Source organism: Prosopis cineraria, unplaced genomic scaffold (genome assembly GCF_029017545.1).
Source record: "Prosopis cineraria cultivar Desert tree isolate PC_DT_omini unplaced genomic scaffold, ASM2901754v1 PC14, whole genome shotgun sequence".
Lineage (NCBI taxonomy): Eukaryota > Viridiplantae > Streptophyta > Magnoliopsida > Fabales > Fabaceae > Prosopis > Prosopis cineraria.
This window is the reverse complement of record NW_026555345.1, coordinates 9,856,811-9,877,840: the sequence shown is the minus strand read 5'-3', so window position 1 is coordinate 9,877,840 and position 21,030 is coordinate 9,856,811. Positions and strand designations below refer to the sequence as shown.

The 21,030-nt window shown below is 27.9% G+C and overlaps 1 protein-coding gene across 1 annotated transcript; it reads right to left on the bottom strand.

The window, feature by feature from the left end:
* Positions 1 to 20,033: 20,033 nt before the first annotated feature.
* LOC129292166 (probable membrane-associated kinase regulator 4) lies at positions 20,034 to 21,030 on the bottom strand. The gene has a single exon (XM_054929708.1). The coding sequence runs from the start codon at positions 21,005 to 21,007 to the stop codon at positions 20,159 to 20,161; it is 849 nt and encodes a 282-aa protein (XP_054785683.1). The 5' UTR covers positions 21,008 to 21,030; the 3' UTR covers positions 20,034 to 20,158.

The window sequence follows — 21,030 nt, the reverse complement described above, 5'->3', positions numbered from 1 at the left end:
AAGAAAAATGAGGTAATATTCGTATCAAAGTAGAATCACATATGATATATCTAGGGCTGACACATATACATTTTGTAAATTTGTGCCCCTTTGTCTCCTATTGCTAGTAAAGAATCTAAATTTTTTTCATTCTTTTTTCTTTTAACTATGTTGCAGTTCTAATTTTGAAAAGGGTGGAATTTTATTTAAGGATCACAAATTTGATATATTTATAAATTAGGATCAATATAATATGAAGTCTCACTATTAAGTCACAAAATAGTTTAGTGGCTATTGCATTGTTGCAAATATAAGAAAAAAAGTTGTCATTATTTAAACAAAACTTATAATAATCACTTATAGTAATATCAGGAATTTAACATACGAAGTTATGATTTGCTATAATTTGTTGTTATATTGTGAATATAAGAAGGAAAGTTCTAATTATTTACAAAACTCGTGATCATTTCATTTCTAACAAGGGTAATTTGATCATTTATATAAATTCATTAATAATAGAAAAATTCATGAGGACTTTGGTCTCTCAGAAACCAGATTATCATTTAAAGATGGGAGTTAGTAAGTGAACACACAAAATGAGGGTGATTTAAAGAAACTTACTGTGTGATAATTAAGGTGTTGAATTTTGTGAATAAAATGCCTATGAGGGAAGAATTATGACATTCCAATTTTATTTAGTATTTAATTAACATTAGGATGAGATTTAATGATAGTTGATATATATTATGTAATTAATTGAGTAAGGATACTTTATTAAAAATTAATTAAAAATATAATTTTAGAGGAAAGATAAAGTTTATAAGGTTAGTTGAGATTAAAGAGAGATTTAAAATAAGTTTAATTTTTATTTAAATAAAATGGATAATAAGTTTACCGTAAACTGCAAATTTCCATAATCTCGAAAAATATTTTAGTAGATATATAAATATCCATAGATTCTATTAAATATACGTATAATACACACACACGCACGCACATCATGGAATAGTCAAAATCGTTCAACGTGATTCTATTAAGTATAACTCTCACCAAACTATAATAATCACTATAATTTATTATTTCAAGCAACAATTAATTTAAAAAAATTTGAGATAGAATAATAATCTTCTATTTAAATTTGAAATAAATGAATAAATTGTTAAAAAAAATCTTGAGAGATTTAATTCAGGATTTAAATCTAAAATAGAAGATATGCTCTATCTTATCTCTCAATCATAACTATAAATAAGAGGTTTGGCCATCACAAATTTATTCAGATCAAGCAAATAACCGACAGTTACTGTACTTTCTATTAGCGTGGGAATTTCATTTGAGTATTCTTCAGTCCCAAAAATCTACTTCATCTATTTTGCTGCTTTTAAAAATTAGGTAAGTGATTTAGATTTTACCTTATTTACCTTTATAATACTTTTTTTGAAATCTGATAGGGATAAAAGTTTAGAGTTAGATAAATTTTAAATTTATTAGCTGTTTTTAATTGATTATGATAAAGGTTAGACTAAGTCTATATGTGTTGATTTTGCTCAAAGATGTATGAGAGTGGAGAAGTCACAAAAACTACAAGAGATATAAAACGAAGAGAAAGAGAACATTGAATATAAAACGTAGAGAGAAGATCAAGTAAGTAACAACACTATCAAACTTTCTTCTTGCATTTTACTTCTTTGCTTCTTTAATTTGTTTTCCTTTGTTTCGCAACATGTTTGTGTGGTTTGAGGTAAATAGAGGATAGAATTTTCAACAACAGAGAAATTGAGTTAAAAGTTTTTAAGCAATTTTCTTACTCTTCGTTTAGCAATTTTTTTAATTAAGATTTTATAATCTTGTTCGTTCATTTTTTTTTAAAGACAGTTAAATTCATGAAAATTTTTCGTCCCAACAAACCTTAAGGTTAAAGAAAAAGTGATATGAAAGAACAAAATATATTGCACCTAAAAAGATTTTTTAGAGTAAATAAATGAAATTAAATAATTTGAAATTTTTTAAGTAAGAAATTTAGGTGAGTTGTGTCTAAATACTTTGACTCTAACATGAAAAAATGTTTTAAGTTTAAGAATTTGGAAAATATAATATTTTGTTTATAAACTTGCCGTTTACTTCAATAATTTCACCAAATTTGTTTGCTTTACTCATGCCATACTTTCTAGTTTCTAAATAAATATTTACATAATGCAGATGGCTTTGATATCAAATATCATAGAAGCGAGGAGAATGTTTTCTTATCCTACTCAACCACCTAAATTAGTTCGACTAGTGAGGTGGGAGGCTCCATTTTTTGACACATACAAAATAAATGTGGATGGAAGCTTGCATATCAACTCTGGGGACGCCGGCATAGGAGGACTCATTCGAGACTCTAATGGCCAACTTATTCTTGGTTTCTCAGAGCATGTTCGTGTTGAACATATTGTTCATGCCGAGCTTTTAGCTATCAACAAAGGACTTCAGCTTGCATGGGATGTAGGATGTCGCAAGGTTATTTGTGAGACAGACTCGACGGAAGCTCTCGGCTTAATAGAATGGGCTAATGCAGATCATATGTACGGAGAGGTTATCAAGGAAATTCAAGAAATACATAAAAGGGAATGGGAAAGCATAGAATTTGCCCATGTTCTCAGGGAAGGAAACCAATGTGCTGATTTTCTTGCGAAGTATGGATCTAAAAATCAATCCAATTGCATGTGGAGCAACCCTATACCTGCTGCACTTCAAATACAACTGGACAATGATGCCATGGGAATCTTTTACTTCAGAAGCAAATTGTAAATTTTGCTAGTTATATCAATTACTCTTGTACAAAATTCTTTTGGATCTCTGTAACAGACAGTTTCATACATCAACACAATGATACACGCATGGATCAATTATCTTGTAAAACATATGTATTCTTATTCTGCCAAGTTCTTGTTCTTGATCTATAAAACTTATTTTATTTGAATTTTTGGGTTGAAGTTTTTATGCAATTCTAATTATTAATGTGTCATTTCTCGTAAAATTTAACCAAAGGACTTCGTCCGTTTCACTAAAAAAAATTCACCTTAAGGATAAGTCATATAGAGGTACAAAATATAATATGATCTTTTCAAAAGTTAAAACAGATTTTTTTTTTTTATTGTATAGACAAATAAGAATTTTTATAAAACAGATTTTGTATTTTTTATATATGGTTATACCAAAAGGAGTATAAATTTTTACAAAAAGAAATATTGTAGTGGTCAAATCAATAATTAAAACAAACTTAAGGGATTAAGAATGTTATTATCCCATTGTTATATCCACTGTTTCTTTTCTATATATCCCTAAATAAATACATAATACATAGGTATTTTTTACAGGCATGAAATTCAGTCCAAAAGAAATGCACATCTAATGGCCAAAATTTGATTTGTATAGTGAACACCAAACGCACATTTGTATCTGGATCATTCAATGATCAATATATTATATAAGATCGCAGCCATAATTACCAATTGCAGTGATTATTTGTTATATTATATACAAAAATTGTATGAATATTTTTAAGAAAAAGGAGGTAATGCACATTTATATTTTCAATGCATAAAATATTCTTTTAAATCTATATATATATATATATATACTTGTATCAAAGTAGAATCACATATGGTATATCCAGGGCTAACACATATACATTTTGTAAATTTGTGCCCCTTTGCCCCCTTTTTGCTAGTAAAGAATCTAATTTGTTTTCATTCTAATAGTTTACAAGTAGATAATTATTTTATTAGGGTGAGATTCAGTTAAAAATATCCTATATTTTTAAACGGAGGGAGTAAATATTATTGCACCTACAGTAACCTTACCTTCCCTTATAAAAGAACTAGAAAATTTTATGTTTGTCTTTTTTTTTTTTAACTTTTTCAACTACATTATATTATAATTAAGTTAAATTTTCAACAGTGAAGGACCCATTTTTAGAATTTGTCCCAACCTCTTCCTGGCAAATAAATTTGTGGTGAGATGTTTTTTAGCAATTTTTTCCTAATTATTATCACTCAGATTACTCTCTCTTTGTCGTGCACGCAGGAACGTATTTAGAACCCATTCAAGGAGGGGCTAAAATGCAAAAATATATTATAATGGGGGGCCGAAGATCATACTATCATTTTAAAAAAAGCAAAAACAAAGTAAATTGAACCAAAATTCTGTACCTGCCCCCCAAAATCCATCTCCATGCATGCCTAAGCTAATTCACATTTGCAACTCGTGTTTCCAAATCAAGCCCTCAATTTGGAACTCAGTGACAAGTTTTGCTTCTTCTCATCTTCTTCTTTTTCGTTGCTTAGTTTTTCTCAGCAACATGGAGTATACAATCTTGCTCTTCTTCTTTTGGGTTAACCATATCATGATTTTTAATATATGACTTATCAAAAGGTAAGTTGACATTGCAAGGAGTGATCATGAAAGGGATCATGACGTTTCTGATTATTGTAATTATTATAATTTAATTTAATCCAATACCTAATAATAATATGTTTTTAAAGGAAGCATTAATGTTTTCCCCCAATATAAATGAATAGCAATTAGTTAGCGATGAGAGCAGGTTTGCATGTTTGTAAGCAGTATGGACGGGAGAAGATTCAGATGTGCATGGACTCATTGGAAGCAATTCACTAAATCACCCTTGGTACTGGGAAGTAATTGAAATCAGGAACCTAATTTATCCTGATTGGGATTTTTTTTATCAGATATGCCACAAGAGATATACTTATAGGGGTAGACGCTCTTGCAAAGAAGGCAAATTTGATTTGGAACCTAGCTAATAGTTTTATTTTGTGTTAGATTTTTTTTTCCATTTTTATTTTTCTTTCAAGTTTTGTACTTGCCACTTTCTTTTTTTTTTTTTTGAAAAAAAGGGTTAAGAAACAATTTGCCCTTAAACTATTTTCAGAGAAATAATGTTATCCTTAAACTATTCATCATAGCAATTTTTCTCTTATCAAATTAGAGCAATGTTATCCTTGCTATTTAAACGCCTATTACTGTAGCTAGTAGGACCTACTTTTCATGAGTTAAAGTGTAATTTTATCCTTAAACTATTTATAGAGGAGCAATGTTGCCCTCAGCATTTAAAAATCATAAAATTAAATAAAAATAAAAATAAAATAATATTAAATAAAATAATATTAAATGTATATATAAAATTAATTTTAGAAAATATATAAATTATAATTTTATAACTTATCAAATATAAGTGAATATTGATTAAATTAAATATAAGTAGACTCAAAAGTATTTGCATTTGCATCTATAACTATCATTAGAGCCGTCGTTAACTATTCAATTTAGATCAAAAAATCATTTTCATGATTGAGCTGGATCGGATAAAACTTAAGCTGCTACTAAGCTGAAAACCAAAGTTGAATTAGAAACCAGGGTGGCTTTCAAAAAATTAGACGATTTTAAATTAATATTAAAAAAACCTTAAAAATTTTAAAAAATAGAAAAATTTAAAAATTAGATCATACTAAAAGTGAACTTTATTTTTTAATAATTTATATATATATATAATATGATTTGAGACTATTTTTTTATAAAGATGTTGATAACTATAGGTACAAATACAAATACTTTTGAGTCTATTCATATTTAACTTAATCAATATCCACTTATATTTGATAAGTTATAAAATTATAGTTTATATTTTTTTTCTTATATTTATTTTCTATATACATTTAATATTATTTTTATTTTATAAAATTATATTTTATATTTTTTATTATATTTATTTTATATATAATATTTAATATTATTTTTATTTAATATTATTATAATTTTATTTTTATTTACTTTTATGATTTTTAAAAGGTGATGGCAACATTCATCCTTTAGGAATAATTTACGAGCAAAATTGTACCTTAACTTATGAAAAGTGGGTTCCACGAGTTACAGTAATGAACATTTAAACAGTGAAGGCAACATTACTCTGATTTAATTAGTTAAGGGGCAACATTACTATTATGAATAGTTTAGGGACAATATTGCTCTTGCGATAATAGTTTAAGGAAAAATTGCACCTTAACCCTAAAAAAAATTAATTTTGGTTAATGATAGGGTTAGCTTGCACTATTTTCAAAGTTAATAGCAAGGGTGGAGCCAAGAATTTTTATTAAAAGGGCCAAGATGATAAAGTATATATAATAATTAAAAAAAATTATGTATATATATATATATATGACCAATATAATATAAATATTGTAACATATATATTTATATTCAATTTTACACATATATAACAATATATATAGGGTTAAAGGTCACTTTTACCCCTATGCTTATTTTTTAGGAGTGTTGGGTACTCTATACTTTTAAATGGGGCAAATTTTTCCTTGAACTATTTTTTGAAAAAGCAAAAAATCTCTTCCATTAATCAACCATTAATTTTTTCATTTTTTGTTAATGTGGCATGTGTGTGGGGCCCACCTTTGGTGCTAATTTGCTCCTAAACTCTTTTTTTAGGAGCGCTAAACATCTTAAAATTTTTTTCTCGAAGTGCTGGATACCATGAAATCTTGTTAAAATAAAATTGAATAAGTATTGTTAAAATATTAAGTAATTTAATATTTAATAATTTTGAATATTATTATTACTATTAACATAAAAACATACAGAAAGTATTAAATTTGGATAATGTAATATTTTGGAGGAAGATCATTAGTAAACCAAAAAATTAAGAATACAGAGGCCAAGATGATTTTTTTTAAAAGGGTTGATACACCTTAAATCACTGAAGTAAATAATATCACACAATGGAATGCTACTAAAAGAAACAATTTTATATGTTCCAAAACTTTTTCCTTGGTGTTCATAGTAATAAAAACGAAGGGTAAAAAAGAAAATTAGCTTTTAAATTATAAGTCCAAAAGCTTCTATAATCTTAAATGTATTTTTTATACAATGTTTCCATTCAATTATTGAAAACAGTGCAATCTAATCCTTGTCATTAACAAAAATTAATTTTAAACATTAATTGACCAAAAAATTATAGAAAAGAACCTCAAAAAAAATTTAAAAAAAAAGAGGACCAATAAAATTTCCTTGGTCCTTTTCTATAATTTTTTGGGTCTCTTTTAAGAGTTAAGGTTCAATTTTGTCCTTATGCTTATTTTTTTAAAAGTGTTGGGCATTCTATACTTTAAATGAGGTGATTTTACCCTTAAATTATTTTTTTGAGGAGCAAAAAATCCCCTCTATTAATAAACCGTCAACTCTACCATTATATGCTAATATGGTATGTTCATGGGGGCCATGCACAATGACAAGTCAAACTCTAACCATGTCCTTTAATGTTTGATTTGTCCCTGAACTTTTTTTTCAGGAGCGCTGAACATCTTAAAGTCTTTTTTTAAGAGTACTGGGCACCTTGAAGTCTTATTAAAATAAAATTTAATAAATTTTTCCAAAATATTAAATATTTTTATATTTAATAATTTAAATATTATCATTTATAAATATTCATTCAAAATTTATAAATTATTTTTTAAATATTAAAAATTCATACTAGCGTTTTATAAATTCAACAAGAAAAGTTATTCAACAAGAAAAAAATGGAGAGATGAGAAGAAAAAATTCCTTCATTAATTTAGAGGTTCATTCCTTTTATTTTTAATACAAAATTATAAAATATTTAAAATATTAAAATATTAAATTGGGAGGTGTAATGTTTTAAATAATAATATTTAATTTATTAAATATTAAAATATTTAATATCTTGACAATATTTATTAAATTTTATTTTAACAAGACTTCAGAGCACACAACGCTCGTAGAAAAATATTTTAGAGTACTTAGCGCTATTGAACAAAGAGTTTAATGACAAATTAGCACCAAAAAACATGATCAAATTATTACATGTTACTATACGTGGGCCTCACACTCATGCCATGTTAACATATAAAGGCAGCGTTAACGGTTCACTAATGGAGGGGGTTTTTTGCTCTTCAAAAAAATAGTTCAGTGATAAAATTACCTCACTTAAGATTATAGGATGCCTAATGCTCCTAAAAATAAATGCAGGGATAAAAGTGAACCTTAATCCTTTTTTTAATAATTTTTATCCTTTTCTATAATTTTAAAATATTTTTTTATTATTTTCTAGTCAACTAACGATCAAAGCTAATTTTTGTTAACAATAAGAATTAAATTATATTATTTTTAAAAGTCAAACTGAGATATTGCATAAAACATAAATTTAGAGTCGTAGTTGCTTCTAGGCCTATAATTAGGGGGTAAATGCAATGACAAATCTAGAAACAAGTGTATGGGGGCCAAAATTAAAAAGTACTTAAAATATGAGGGCTAACACTAATTTTTATAATTTTTACAATTTTTACATGCAAAATTTAAAAAAAAAATCAAAGAGGCAGTGAAATTGTGAGGGGTAGCACCCCCTTGGCTCCCTTGCATTCGTCTTTGGATAAATGTGCTTTTCACCCCCAAAGAAATTAAACAACGTCTCATTAGCCTTGGAAAGCAAAAAAGAGGGATTTGATTTTCTGAAATACGAGAGAAATAAACTAGGGAGACTGACAATTAGACTTCAAAACTTTCAATTAATGACTTTTTTAAGTCTTCACTAAATTTTTTATGGAATGAATTATAAATATTAATTCAAACAGTTATAAATAAAAATTTTTGTTACAATCTAGAATTATATTTGATGGTTAAGTATTTATCTACAATTAAAATTATTATATTTGTAATTATTTGAATCAATACTTTTAACTAATTTTTTTAAAAAAATTATTAAGAATCTAACTGTCATTAATTCAGTATTTTGAAAACTAATTGTCATCCTCCCAATAAACTATAGCACTCACAGCACAGATTGGTCGCAGAAAATAAGAAGTTATAAGAGAGATAAATAGAATTCTAGTGCTAGCATTTGATAATTGTCGTTTTCAATAGTTGATTATTTGAAGGGACTTAATTAAATACTTAATTAATGAGCAAGAAGTCTTTAAAAACATTTTTAATCTTCCAAGAACACGTGCTACGCATAAATTATATGTTCTTTCATTGAGGGCTATTAGAAAGTCATACTTTACACGTAATCAAAATTACAATATAGCATCTCGTGATGCTTTAATATTTCATTAATTAAATTGACCCTTAATTGATTAGGGAGAAAATATTAAAAAAAAAAAGTTGGTCTTGGGATCCATTAGGGTTGTAATCATCACGACTAAGAAAAACGTCTTTCCCAATTCAAAGGGATCATCTCTTTTAGAGTAAAATACCTTGATGATCCTTTCAATTTGTCTTAATTACATAAATCTCATGTCTTTTTTAAAAACATACTGATAATGTCTTATTTACTGACTTAGCCTCACTCTAATAAATTATTAAATGATATTATATTACTTCTTTTATCTCAAATTATAAGAGACTGTTAAATAAAATTTTATATATCAATAAATATTATTAAATATACTTAACTTTTTTTTAGAATAAAAATATAAATTTTTAAAATATCTTTCATTTAATATATTGAGAAGAAATAGTGACAGAAATGAAATAAAGAGAAAAAGTAATGTTAGAATAAATCTATTTAATGAAATTTTAATCTTCTCAAAATATCTTATATTTTATAATACTAAATCTTCTCAAAAATATCTTATAATTTAAGATGAAGGTAATATTAATTTTACGTTTATAAGAATTTCATTAAGTAAAGAAGAAAAAAAGAAAGAAATGAATAAGAAAGAGAAATTACAGAATTAATGGAGGCCACATGAGCAACACAATATAACTACTCTGATTTCCTCGGCACTCTTGCTATCATTCGTAACGAATTTTTGTAAAATTATTTGAAAAGAGGGTGAATTGAGTTAATTAAAATTTTAAGATAATTTAAGTAGATATAATTATATGGAAGGAATAATATCACCAATTAGAGTTTAGATAAGGAAGAGAAGCTTTACACAGAGTCTTTATCCTAGTTTAACTCTAACCATTTGAACATACGTCCAGTCCTTGAGATATACTTGAGATTTTTCACTAACTCCACCAAAATCAATCTAGGCTCTTGGTAACCATTGTACAATTCAGACTCTTCCTTGAATTTATAACTTTCCACATATAAAGGTACTCTTAAATCTCCTTAAGCTCCCTGAGCTTAAGTAATTCTATCTCAAATGAGAAATATAGAAAAAAAATAGAGTGAATTCAATAATGAATCACTATTATAATAAATCTCTCTTTTAGAATGTATATACAATCAATAAAGCATTCAGAATATCAAATATACTAATAGAAAGTAGTTAGGGAGTGAATGCAAGTAGTTGGCTCAATTAATTTACAATATCTTTTTCTTTATAAATAAATCTAACTTATAGTAACTTCTTGAAATATAACCGTTAGACTCATGTGTTTGTGATTAAGCACTTTATCTTATTTCCTAAGTTTTTCATCATTTGAGGCATGAAATAGTGCTTTTCTAGCAAGTTTGTGCGTTGTTGGTGCCTAAGTAAAGTAACAATTATATGTAATAATTGCTTTGACAAAAAAGATAAGAAAGCTTGATACCATTAGAACAAAGATGTGCAGGTAGAAAGCATTGATCAAAGATTTAATAGAAATAACTTTCTTCTAGGATTGTATTCAAGAGTGTTCTAGAATGATAAGAAAGTAAATCACAAGATTTTGAAGTGGAAAGGATTGGATTTCAAGAGTGCTTCATGATGCTCTATTCAAGACATGAAATAGAGCAAAACCCTTTAAAGATGTATTGGTAGAAGTATGAATAAATTGATGTAGATAGTAAAGGCTTTCATACAAGTAGAAAAGAGATATACCAAAATGATCAATGTAAAAAACGTTGATTTTTTAAGACATATACTGGTAGATCCAAATATATTTGGGTAGGAAAGATACATTTGGGTAGATGAAGGATATATTGGTGAAAGTTTTGTATGAGAATCAAGTGGGACATTTGGGTAGAACTTGGACATTTTGGTAGGTATAGGAGATACCGGTGTGGATGGAGATATAATGATAGATTTCATGTGGTGAAGAGAGGTTAAGACATTTCGGTAGAAGAGATATCTTTGGGTAGGAGACAGTCATACTGGCAGAAGTAAATATTTACGAGTAGAAATATTAAGCATACTAAGTTCTAAGGCATTTGGGTAGAAAAGAGTTATACTGGTATGAAGAAGATACACCGTAGAAATGACAGATAATGGTATGTTCATGAATTTGTTCAACGATAGATTGAAGCAAGATTAATTCGAGCAAAACCAATTTAAGAACAGGAAATAATTCAAACAATTATTTCAAGAAAAGAATAGGATCAAGAAAGCTAGAGAATGTTACATATAGTTACTTGATTCCCTTAAATTCATTAATAACTCTTATCTGCATAACAACCTTCTCTATTTTTGTAGTTATCAAAATCAGGGTTCAATAATTTATACTTATATACCTAGCCTTATATATTTAAAGTATTTTTTCAATTAAATTAAAATATTTATATCTGTTATAGATTATTTAATCTATAACAAATTCTTATTACTAATATTATTAACATATTAAAATTCACATGTCTTCATTTGATTGTATAAAAGAATATTAAGTATATAATGTCAAGTATATAAGTTTTGCCCTTCTCAAAATCACTCTCTTTTAAATGCCATCAAGAAAATTAGAAACCTATTAATGCATAATTAGTTCACCACTTTTGAGTATATTTATAAGAAAGCAAATAAATGTGTAGATAGACTAGCCCGTTGGGCTTCACATGAGACCTTAGATATTATTGTTTTACATGATGCACCTTTAAGGTGTAGTAATTTGTGAAGTTTTGATATGATTTAACTTTTTATCATCTGCATGCTTTTTCATGACCTTTTAATTACAGAAAAAGTAATAGATCGTTTGGTATAAAGAATTGTTTTTGGTGGCTATGGAACTGGAGTATAAAAGTATTGCTTAGTATGTAGACAAAAGTGGCAGAAAAATTTTATTTTATATTGTATTTATGTTTTAAAAAGACTAATATACCCTGGAAATTTTTTTTAAAAAAAAAGCCATTGAATACCAGCAACATGCACGAGGCAACTGCCATGAGAATGCCATCATTGGAGAACAAAAAAACCATCATCCAAGAAGAAAAACTGAGGAAGATGACAATATTCAATCAGCAAAACATTTAAACATAGAAGAATAAGATTAGATTTGCAAACTAGATCGAAAAATCATGGAACTCATTTAAACCAGATCTGCAACTCGATTTGTGACGAGACAAAGATGAAAATATGCAAGTGAGTCAATTTTCTCCACCCAAGCTAATTTGCACAATTTTGAGCTCATTAATGCCCTTGATTGGTTAGAGGTTTGACCTATCGCTGTTGTCAGAGCAAGTGTTCTGGCCGTGCTTGTACAAGGAGAAGGACTGTCGTCACTGTTGTAGTGGAGGATCGTTGCCGTAACTAATGGGGGGCCAGTGAGTTGATACGCGTGTTTGAATTAAAAAATTTATAATTAAAGTTAAGATTTAACTGAAATTAGTAAATTAAGGTTATGACAAAAGTCCATAATTTTAAAATGATATATGTTTGAATATTCTTTTTTTAAAAGTTAGTCGAATAAACTGAAACTTGTTTAAATGATTTGATTCAAAAGTTAATTAAAATATGATAAAAATAGACATGAAATTTTTTGTATGTATTTTTGTGACTCATTTGATTTTTTTTAAAAAAATATTAAACTTAAAATTATAAATTTTTAAATAATTAGAATACAAATAAAAAATCTTAATCTTTAATATTGCCAACAAAATATGTGTGTATATATAGTAATTTGACTTAGGCGGCATAAAGTGATTTAGTTAATTAATCTAAAATATTAATTAAATATTTGATAAAATTAAAACTAATTATGTTCAATGTCTTTTTTTTATTATAAATTGCCAACAATATATATACATAATATAATTATACTAATATCCTAACAAGATATTATATAATTATAATATAATAATAGACAATTATTCCCTTTGATCTGTGCAACTACTACGCCAATGGCTCATATTGCTTCTTCATCAAAGGTGAATGCATTAAGGTTAGAGCAAGCTTAGGAACAAGATGAGTGCTAAGTTTTGAAGAAGTTCAAGCAAGGTTTCAATCCTTACGAGAAGGTCCAACTCAAAAAAGAATCCATGAAACTTTTGAATTTTTGAAGACTAGCAGACCAAGGAAACGAGATAAGAACTCTGAAAAATAAACAAACTCTCATGAAGATAAGGATAGAAAGGGAAGAACAAACTTTAAAATGGCATTTAATACCCCCAATGTGGTCTTCCCAGCCCAATGCTCGGTGAAAAGCTTCTTACATGAACTTCACCCAAAACGCCCATTTAGCTCCAACATGCATTAATATTCTCTTTTATTCCAAATATGTGCCAATGGGTTTTTTGCCTCCCAACTTGAGTTGGGGGCCCTCAACCTTGGTTGGAAAAGTTCTCCAAACACACACGATGGCATGGCAACAACATGGAAAAGGGAAGGAGAAGGTAAGGGTAAAAGAGTCCAAAGAAGAAATGGAACCCACTCTATAGGTAGAGGAATGAAACTCACTTTCACCGATTTTGATGGAACCCGGTTTTATGGAGAACTAGTTTTTACGGTACCAAATGAATAAAATATTGATTCCACTTTGACTTCCAATTCTTTCTCTGATTCCTTGCTGCCAAAAGGGTCATAAGGTACGAACACAGGATTTTTGTTTTTTTTTTTTTAAAGTACGTCTCATACGGTGACTTTTTCAAAAATTTTAACAGAAATATAAACGTGCTAAAATCATAGCAGTAGAGGTTATTTTGTTAGTTTTAAAAGAAATCTAAATAAATAAGTTTCAATAAAAATTAAAAATATAAAATTTATAATATTCAAAAAATTAATATATTTATAATATAAATAAAGTTTCAAGAAGTATATATTAGAATTTTTATTGATTGTATAAAAAAAACTATTTTTGGTAAACATAAACGTTTAGATGATATAATTCTTACTTCAAAGAGGGTATTTTTGTAAAAAAAAATTAAATTCAAACTTAATAATCAACTAATAGATGAAATATAAAAAAAGTTCGTGTAACGTATATTTTCATTTTAAGAAAGATTTAAATAAGTTTTTAAAATAAAAACAAAAAAATTATAATTAAAACAAACTAATGCTCTATTTGGATGGAGTGAAAATATAAAAAGAAAACATTTAAAAAAATAAGAAAGAAAATATGAATGAGAAATAAAAAGCAAGAGAGAAAAAAGTTAAAAAAACAAAAGGATGCAGGACCATCGCATTTTCCTTCCAATTTTTTTTTTAAAAGTGAAGAGATTTTTAAAATAAAATTTTATTACACCATTTACCCTCCATGCTGAACTCTCACCTATTTTCATTCTCGCGCAAGCCCCCATCTTCAAGCCATAGCAGAGCATCGTCTTCAGTTGTTGCTTCTTCTTCTTCTCCTCAGGCGTGTTCTTCTCTCTCTGCATCTTCTGTGAGATTTCCTGCTTTCTGCCATGATTTCATTCTTCTTCGAGGAGTTTAAGTCAGAGTATCGATTTAATATTCTAACAAATCTTTTCATTGGATCAAACCAGTAGTCACACTGAAACTAGAAGATAATAAAGCTACAATAATGGAAATGTTCGAGTAATTTAAGATTAAAATTAGACCTTAAATTTTGGTAGCAACATAGAGTGTGCAGAGAGGATGGGAAGGAATCATAGAGCAAGAACCAAATCCAATGTTGACGATGGCTTTTTCGGGTATTATAGTGACATTGTCTTTTTATTAATTTTAATAGAGTTGGAGATTTTATTTATATAAGCAGTATGATAATGTAAAGTATATATTTTTTATGTTATTATATTTAGTTTTAAAAATGTGCCCAGTTTTGATTTTTAAGAAGTAAAAATAACATATTTTTACTAAATTATTTAATTTTAAAATATAATAACAAGAAAAAAAATATTTTTCACAGTTAATTTGATTATGTTAATTTTACTATAATTTATTTTTTAAATTTATTTATATAAAGATGATTATATGAAACATGATATATTTTAACATAAAGGATATTATAGTCATTATTATATTTGTTTATTTTCTTTCCTCTCTATTTTCTCTTACAGAAGGAGTGACAACATTTTTTTCCTGTTTTCTCTTTTCTTTATTTTTTTTTATTTTCTTTCTTTTTTATTTTTCTTTTCATCCAAATGAAAGATAAAGGTTAGTTAATGTAATTGTACTCTCTCTCTCTCTCTCTCTCTCTCTCTCTCTCTCTCTCTCTCTCTCTCTCTCTCTCTCTCTCTCTCTCTCTCTATGCTCAATTGCTCATGCATATCATTATTTTTTTGAAATAATAAATGGTTTCTTAGGGTCGCCACATATGAGTGTACCTAAATTGTATTTAATTTGTAGAATGACAAAGTAATGATAGAAAAATGAATCAACTTGTCTGTCATATGCTCAATACTAGATCCCCTCCTGCAAGTGACCCTCTATGTAAAGTAATTAATATTAGATTCAGATTTTTTTATTTATTGAAAATATTGATTGAGTCAATTTTATGTAGGGAGATTGTATCATGCATCAGTATTAGCGAACTCATGTGAGCGTGGGGCGTCATTAAAAATTAAGAATACTCAAATATCACATACTTAAAGTTAGACCTTTTTTTCAAGTTTTCCTTTCAGTCATTTTTAATGTTATTTGAATTTTTATTTATATTTTTAATATTAATTTAATGTGATAGTGAACTTTACTTCCATATTTTTATTTTTATCCCTTAATTTTATTTGGTTCCATACGTACGTGTGTGTATTAGTTTTTTAAATTTATTTGAAATTTCATTCTATTTTTAACCTTATTTAGTTTCAATTTACTACATGAATTTTTTACCTCAGATTATACTTTTGTTAATAATTTTATTCATTCTAATTTGATCATTTAGCTCTTAGAAATGCTCATATGTTTTTTCACTCTAAATTATAAATGTACAAAATTAGCATATTATAATTGAAAAATGAAGCCTAATTAAATTTTTGAAAAAGGTATGTTTTATTGAATGGCAAACTAATTCATACTCTCTCCGTTCAAAAATGTTAGGCATTTTTTAAAAGTTAAATATTCACAAATGTATGGCATATTTAGTCTTTCAATGTATAATTATTGTATTTTTTTAAAAGTACCCCTATTGATAATGACTTTATATTTATTGTAGGGTGTTTAATAAAGATAAATATGAAAAGATAGGGTTAGTTAAAAAGTAGATAACTATTTTTTTAGGGGACAAAATTCAGTTAAAAATATCTTATATTTTTAAACGGAAGAAGTATGTAGAAATTCTTATACTTTAAACAAGTGGCCGGGGTTCAATTCCATATATATATATATATATATGAAGCAAACATAATTGATAAAAAATTATCATTTTCCCAATCTAACCTATAAAAGAGATTAGTTTCTGCATTAAGACTTAATATTCTTGTAGAATTTATATCTGAACAATTAAAGAATAGAGTTTTCTTTTTTTTTTTTCTAACTCGACAGGCATTACAAAAGAAGTTCAAGCACAAATTATATTTTCTGCAAACCATTTTCCAACAACAATTGATTGTTTTTCTTGTATACTCTAGTTGGAACTAATAGTGGAGTTAATGTTATAGTTTAAACAAAAATGACCCATTAGTTCAATATATTATTAATTTTTTTGATAAAATTCAATATATTATTAATTAATTCAATATAACTAGGATATGTACAGTTCAATGTAATAATTCATAATACTCCTGTGATCTTAGTTTATAAGATATTTTTTTATAAAATTACACATACCAATAAAGTTTATTAAATATACTTTACAATCTTATTTTTTAAAACACAAATATAAATTTTTAAAAATATATTTAATTTAATATAATTTTATTTGTGGAAGCATTAGATATAGAGAGAAAGAAAATCTAATAAAGAGGGAAAGATAATATTGGAACAATTATAATTAATGAAATATTACGTTTCTCCAAGTGTTTTATATTTTAAAATACCAAATTTTCTCCAAAAAGGTCTGATAAATTCAGATAAAGAGAGTGTTAAAATATCTTAAATTTCAAAGCTTGAGCTTAAAAAAAATGAACTTAAACGAGTAACTCGATGTGCTTGACTACATTGCCGTCTTTGTATGATACATCATATGTAGATAGACATGGATGCATGTATGGCATCTAGATCATCCCATTATATTTTACCTTCCTTTTTTCTTCTTATCTCATCTCAACTTTTGGATTAAAAATTCAATGATTGTGATTTAATCAAATTCTTTTAAGCATTTTAATTATAGTATATATTTAGTTTATAATTTGAACTATTCAAATCAGATTTCAACATTTCAGATCTTGCTATCAAAACATATTTTAGATCTATTTATTTATGTTGTATTATAATAATTTCATAAAAAATTAAATCTTAACCGTTCAATTTTTAATCCAAGAGTGAAAATATCTAAATCTGTATGGGGCAAGCAAATTACATGTACATACATATGTATAATTGGAAATATCTCATCATTTAGCTCCCATTTGGTTACTGGAATGAAATAGATTGAAAAATTTAAGATAACAATGAACTAAATCACCCTTCTTTCTATAGTAAATATGACACAACTCATCAATATATGTTACAAGAATCATCACACCTTTTAAAAATTTTATGAATCATAATTTTCATCTTTATCAACTAAATTACCCCTCTCCCTTATGAATATGTTCATTTATCCTTTTTGATTATTCTATTTTTACCTTTATTTTTCAATACATTCCATCCTATTATCACAGTTTACCCAACCTTGAAAAGCTTCTTCAACAACACCTCCATGAAATAGACACCTCAGTAATGTGTTGCTGTTAAATTTAAATAATAGTACTCATAATTCACCACTTAATTACACATTATTAAATAAGTTTTGAAAACTATTCTCATGAAACTTACTCTAGGTCTTTGATCAGCATTCCAAACTATTTTACTCAGCCATCACCCCCCTCTGATTCTTTGCCCGGACCTAGATCTACTATTAGCCTGTAGACATCTGCATATCATTAAGATTATGAATATATAGAATTCAAATAGACGGCTTAAAAAAACATGTTTACAATGTCAACTACAATATTAAAGAAATAAACAAAAAAACTGATGATATAAGATCTCCTACAGCATTGATGTATATCTTACTTATCAATTTTTCAGGGCTGACAACACCTCTAACTACATCAACTATTCTTGTAATGTCCAATATATGTTCTGGAATGTCCTTGCCACTGCACTCGATTGATCGTGTCGTCCCAGTAAATGTTAACATCAATGGGTTGCTTACTGGTTTCCCATAATACAAGCTTTCCTGTGCAACAAAACCTTGTATATAATACACATGACATTCCTAATGCTACGTGAATCCGGCTGTCTTGGCCACCGACCATGTATAATAGTTTGCTAGGTTTTGTTTTCAAAGAAGTCCAGATCCATAAAATCTGTCAGGCAACGTATTCCATGGTATAAAAAGATAAGAAATGGAGCTCTACTAACCTCTTCGTCGACTAAAATTAGAGAAATCCATTGCTTGCCTGCGTCATGTTCCAGTTCCCTTTTAGCATTTATACGAAGAACTCATACCCTGATGTGACCTCTATTATGACCAATGATCAATGCCCTTAAAACAATTGGTATGTCCTTGAACCCCGCAATGCTCTTTTGGTTGAAATAAAATCAATCAACAACAGAAGGAAGGATTGCATCCTATTATTTTTCTAGGTTTAGGTATTGAATCATTGAAATTTTTTGATCAACTTACCATCCTTCCGAAAGGTTGATTTAGTTCAGATTGTGTGACAATTTCTGGGGTTTTTGGAGCCTTGATTCCTACAACAAAACGTCCACTGCAAGTCTAAACACGATACTGTTTTCAATACGGCGAAGAGCGGTGATGAAATAGCTTTGAAACCACTCTTTTAGCATCTAAAACCGTGACCCATAGCCACAAGTGCACCACTCTTGCTACTCTTTCCAAGAAACACTGTAGGCCAGCGTATAAGTTCTACTTCCTTCACACTGTCAAATATATAGGGTATCATTTTCCCTATTACTTTTAACATAGATTCTTCATTGTTGGGAACGATAACTCAAGGAATATATACACAGAAAAAAAAATTCATCAGTTTATGTAAAAAATGTCTTGTACAATCTTAAAAACTATTGGCCCACCATATTTTAACTCTAACATGGAGCGTCATACAATTTATTTGTATCCATTTATTTTATCTATAAACATGAGTGGAAAATACCACCGACAGTACATAACTCTAACATAAATAAAATATAAGTGATACGATCGCAATTATGTCACAATAGTATCAGTGTCACCGGTTAAGTTATAGTTTAACTTATGTTTAATTCATTAAAACTATGAATGGGTACATTAATTCGCGGTAGATAGTAAAGTTATAAAAGTTATAACTTAATGCAACATAAAAGAATTTTAAAAATAATAATAAAATGATGAAATAATTTTTTTATTACTTTGGCCATCAAATTACCCGTGCAACGCACGAGTCACATTTCCTAGTTTCATTCTATTTCTTTTGAACAAGCAAACACGACCTTAGGTCCCGTTTAATTATTAGAAAAGAATGAATTGAAAAAAAATCAATATAAAAAAGAATTAAATTACTCTTCTTTTCATGGTAAGCATGATAAAATTAATTAATATATACTACAAATATAAAAATTATCACACCCTCTAAAAATCTCATAAATTATAATTCTCAACCTCATGAATATAATTCCTCCTCTTCCCTATAAATGTGATTCACCATCTCTTTGGATCATCGCATTTCTACATTTATTTTTTTAATACATTTTATTTTTTTTTCTAATAACCAATCAGGACCTTAGTAATTCACAAAAACTTCGTCTAACTAAGCAAGTACAAAATATAAAAATAACATGAAAATTGCATCATGCTTAGATAACAAGAAGATATACATTATTGATATAAACAATTTGTAAATATCTTTGTAACTGCTCATTGAAATGCAAATTCCTAACACCAGATTCAGACTTTGAAATTATTACGATTGCTAATTGAATTAATACTGTTGATGAGACTGCTTGCAGTATGCAATAGCTCCCATGATCAAATTCCCTGTCTCAAGCTCCTGACATAATCCATAGGACTTGCTTGGAAGCCCAGAAAACGAAGACGAACCATTGAAACAAATCTGGTTCGCAACTGATGATGATGATGATGATGATCTTATTCTATTACTGAACTCGATTCTCGATGAGAAGGATTCAAATCTGTGTGATTCCGATCTATGAATAATCTGTCCAAATGGGTATAATTTCTTCCCCGCTTTCCCATTCTGCTTATAATAATTATCATCACTCAGATTATTACTAGCTTTTGATGAAGAAGCCGAACCTTCATCTGCAACTTTCTTTGTCACGTAAGCTAATTCACATTTGCAGCTTGCCTTCCCAAACCAAGCCCTCAACTTGGAACCCAGTGACATGTATTGCTGCTTCTTCTTCTTCTTCTTCTTTTGCATCTGGTTTTTCTCAGCAACACGGACACAATCTTGCTCTCGTTCTTCTTCTTCTGGGTTAACCATGTCATGATGAGAAGGTGATGAGACATTGCAGGGAGTGGCACAGACCGACTCATGAAAGGCATCATGATCTTTCTGGTAATTATAATAATGAATACTTTGGGTTTGGTTATTGGAGATTGATGAATCGCTGAAAGTGATGAGTGGTAAGGGAAGATGATGGTGGTGGTGTTGTTGTTGTTGAAGCATTTGAAGACGATGAGGAGGGGGGTGAAGAAGAGGAAGGAGCTTGCCTTCGTAGAAAAGCTCATCAGCTGGAGAAGTTGAAGAAGAAGATGACATTTGGAACTCAAATTCAGAATTGGAGAAGCAAGAGTTGATTTCCATGTCGATGAATTCATCTTCTTCTG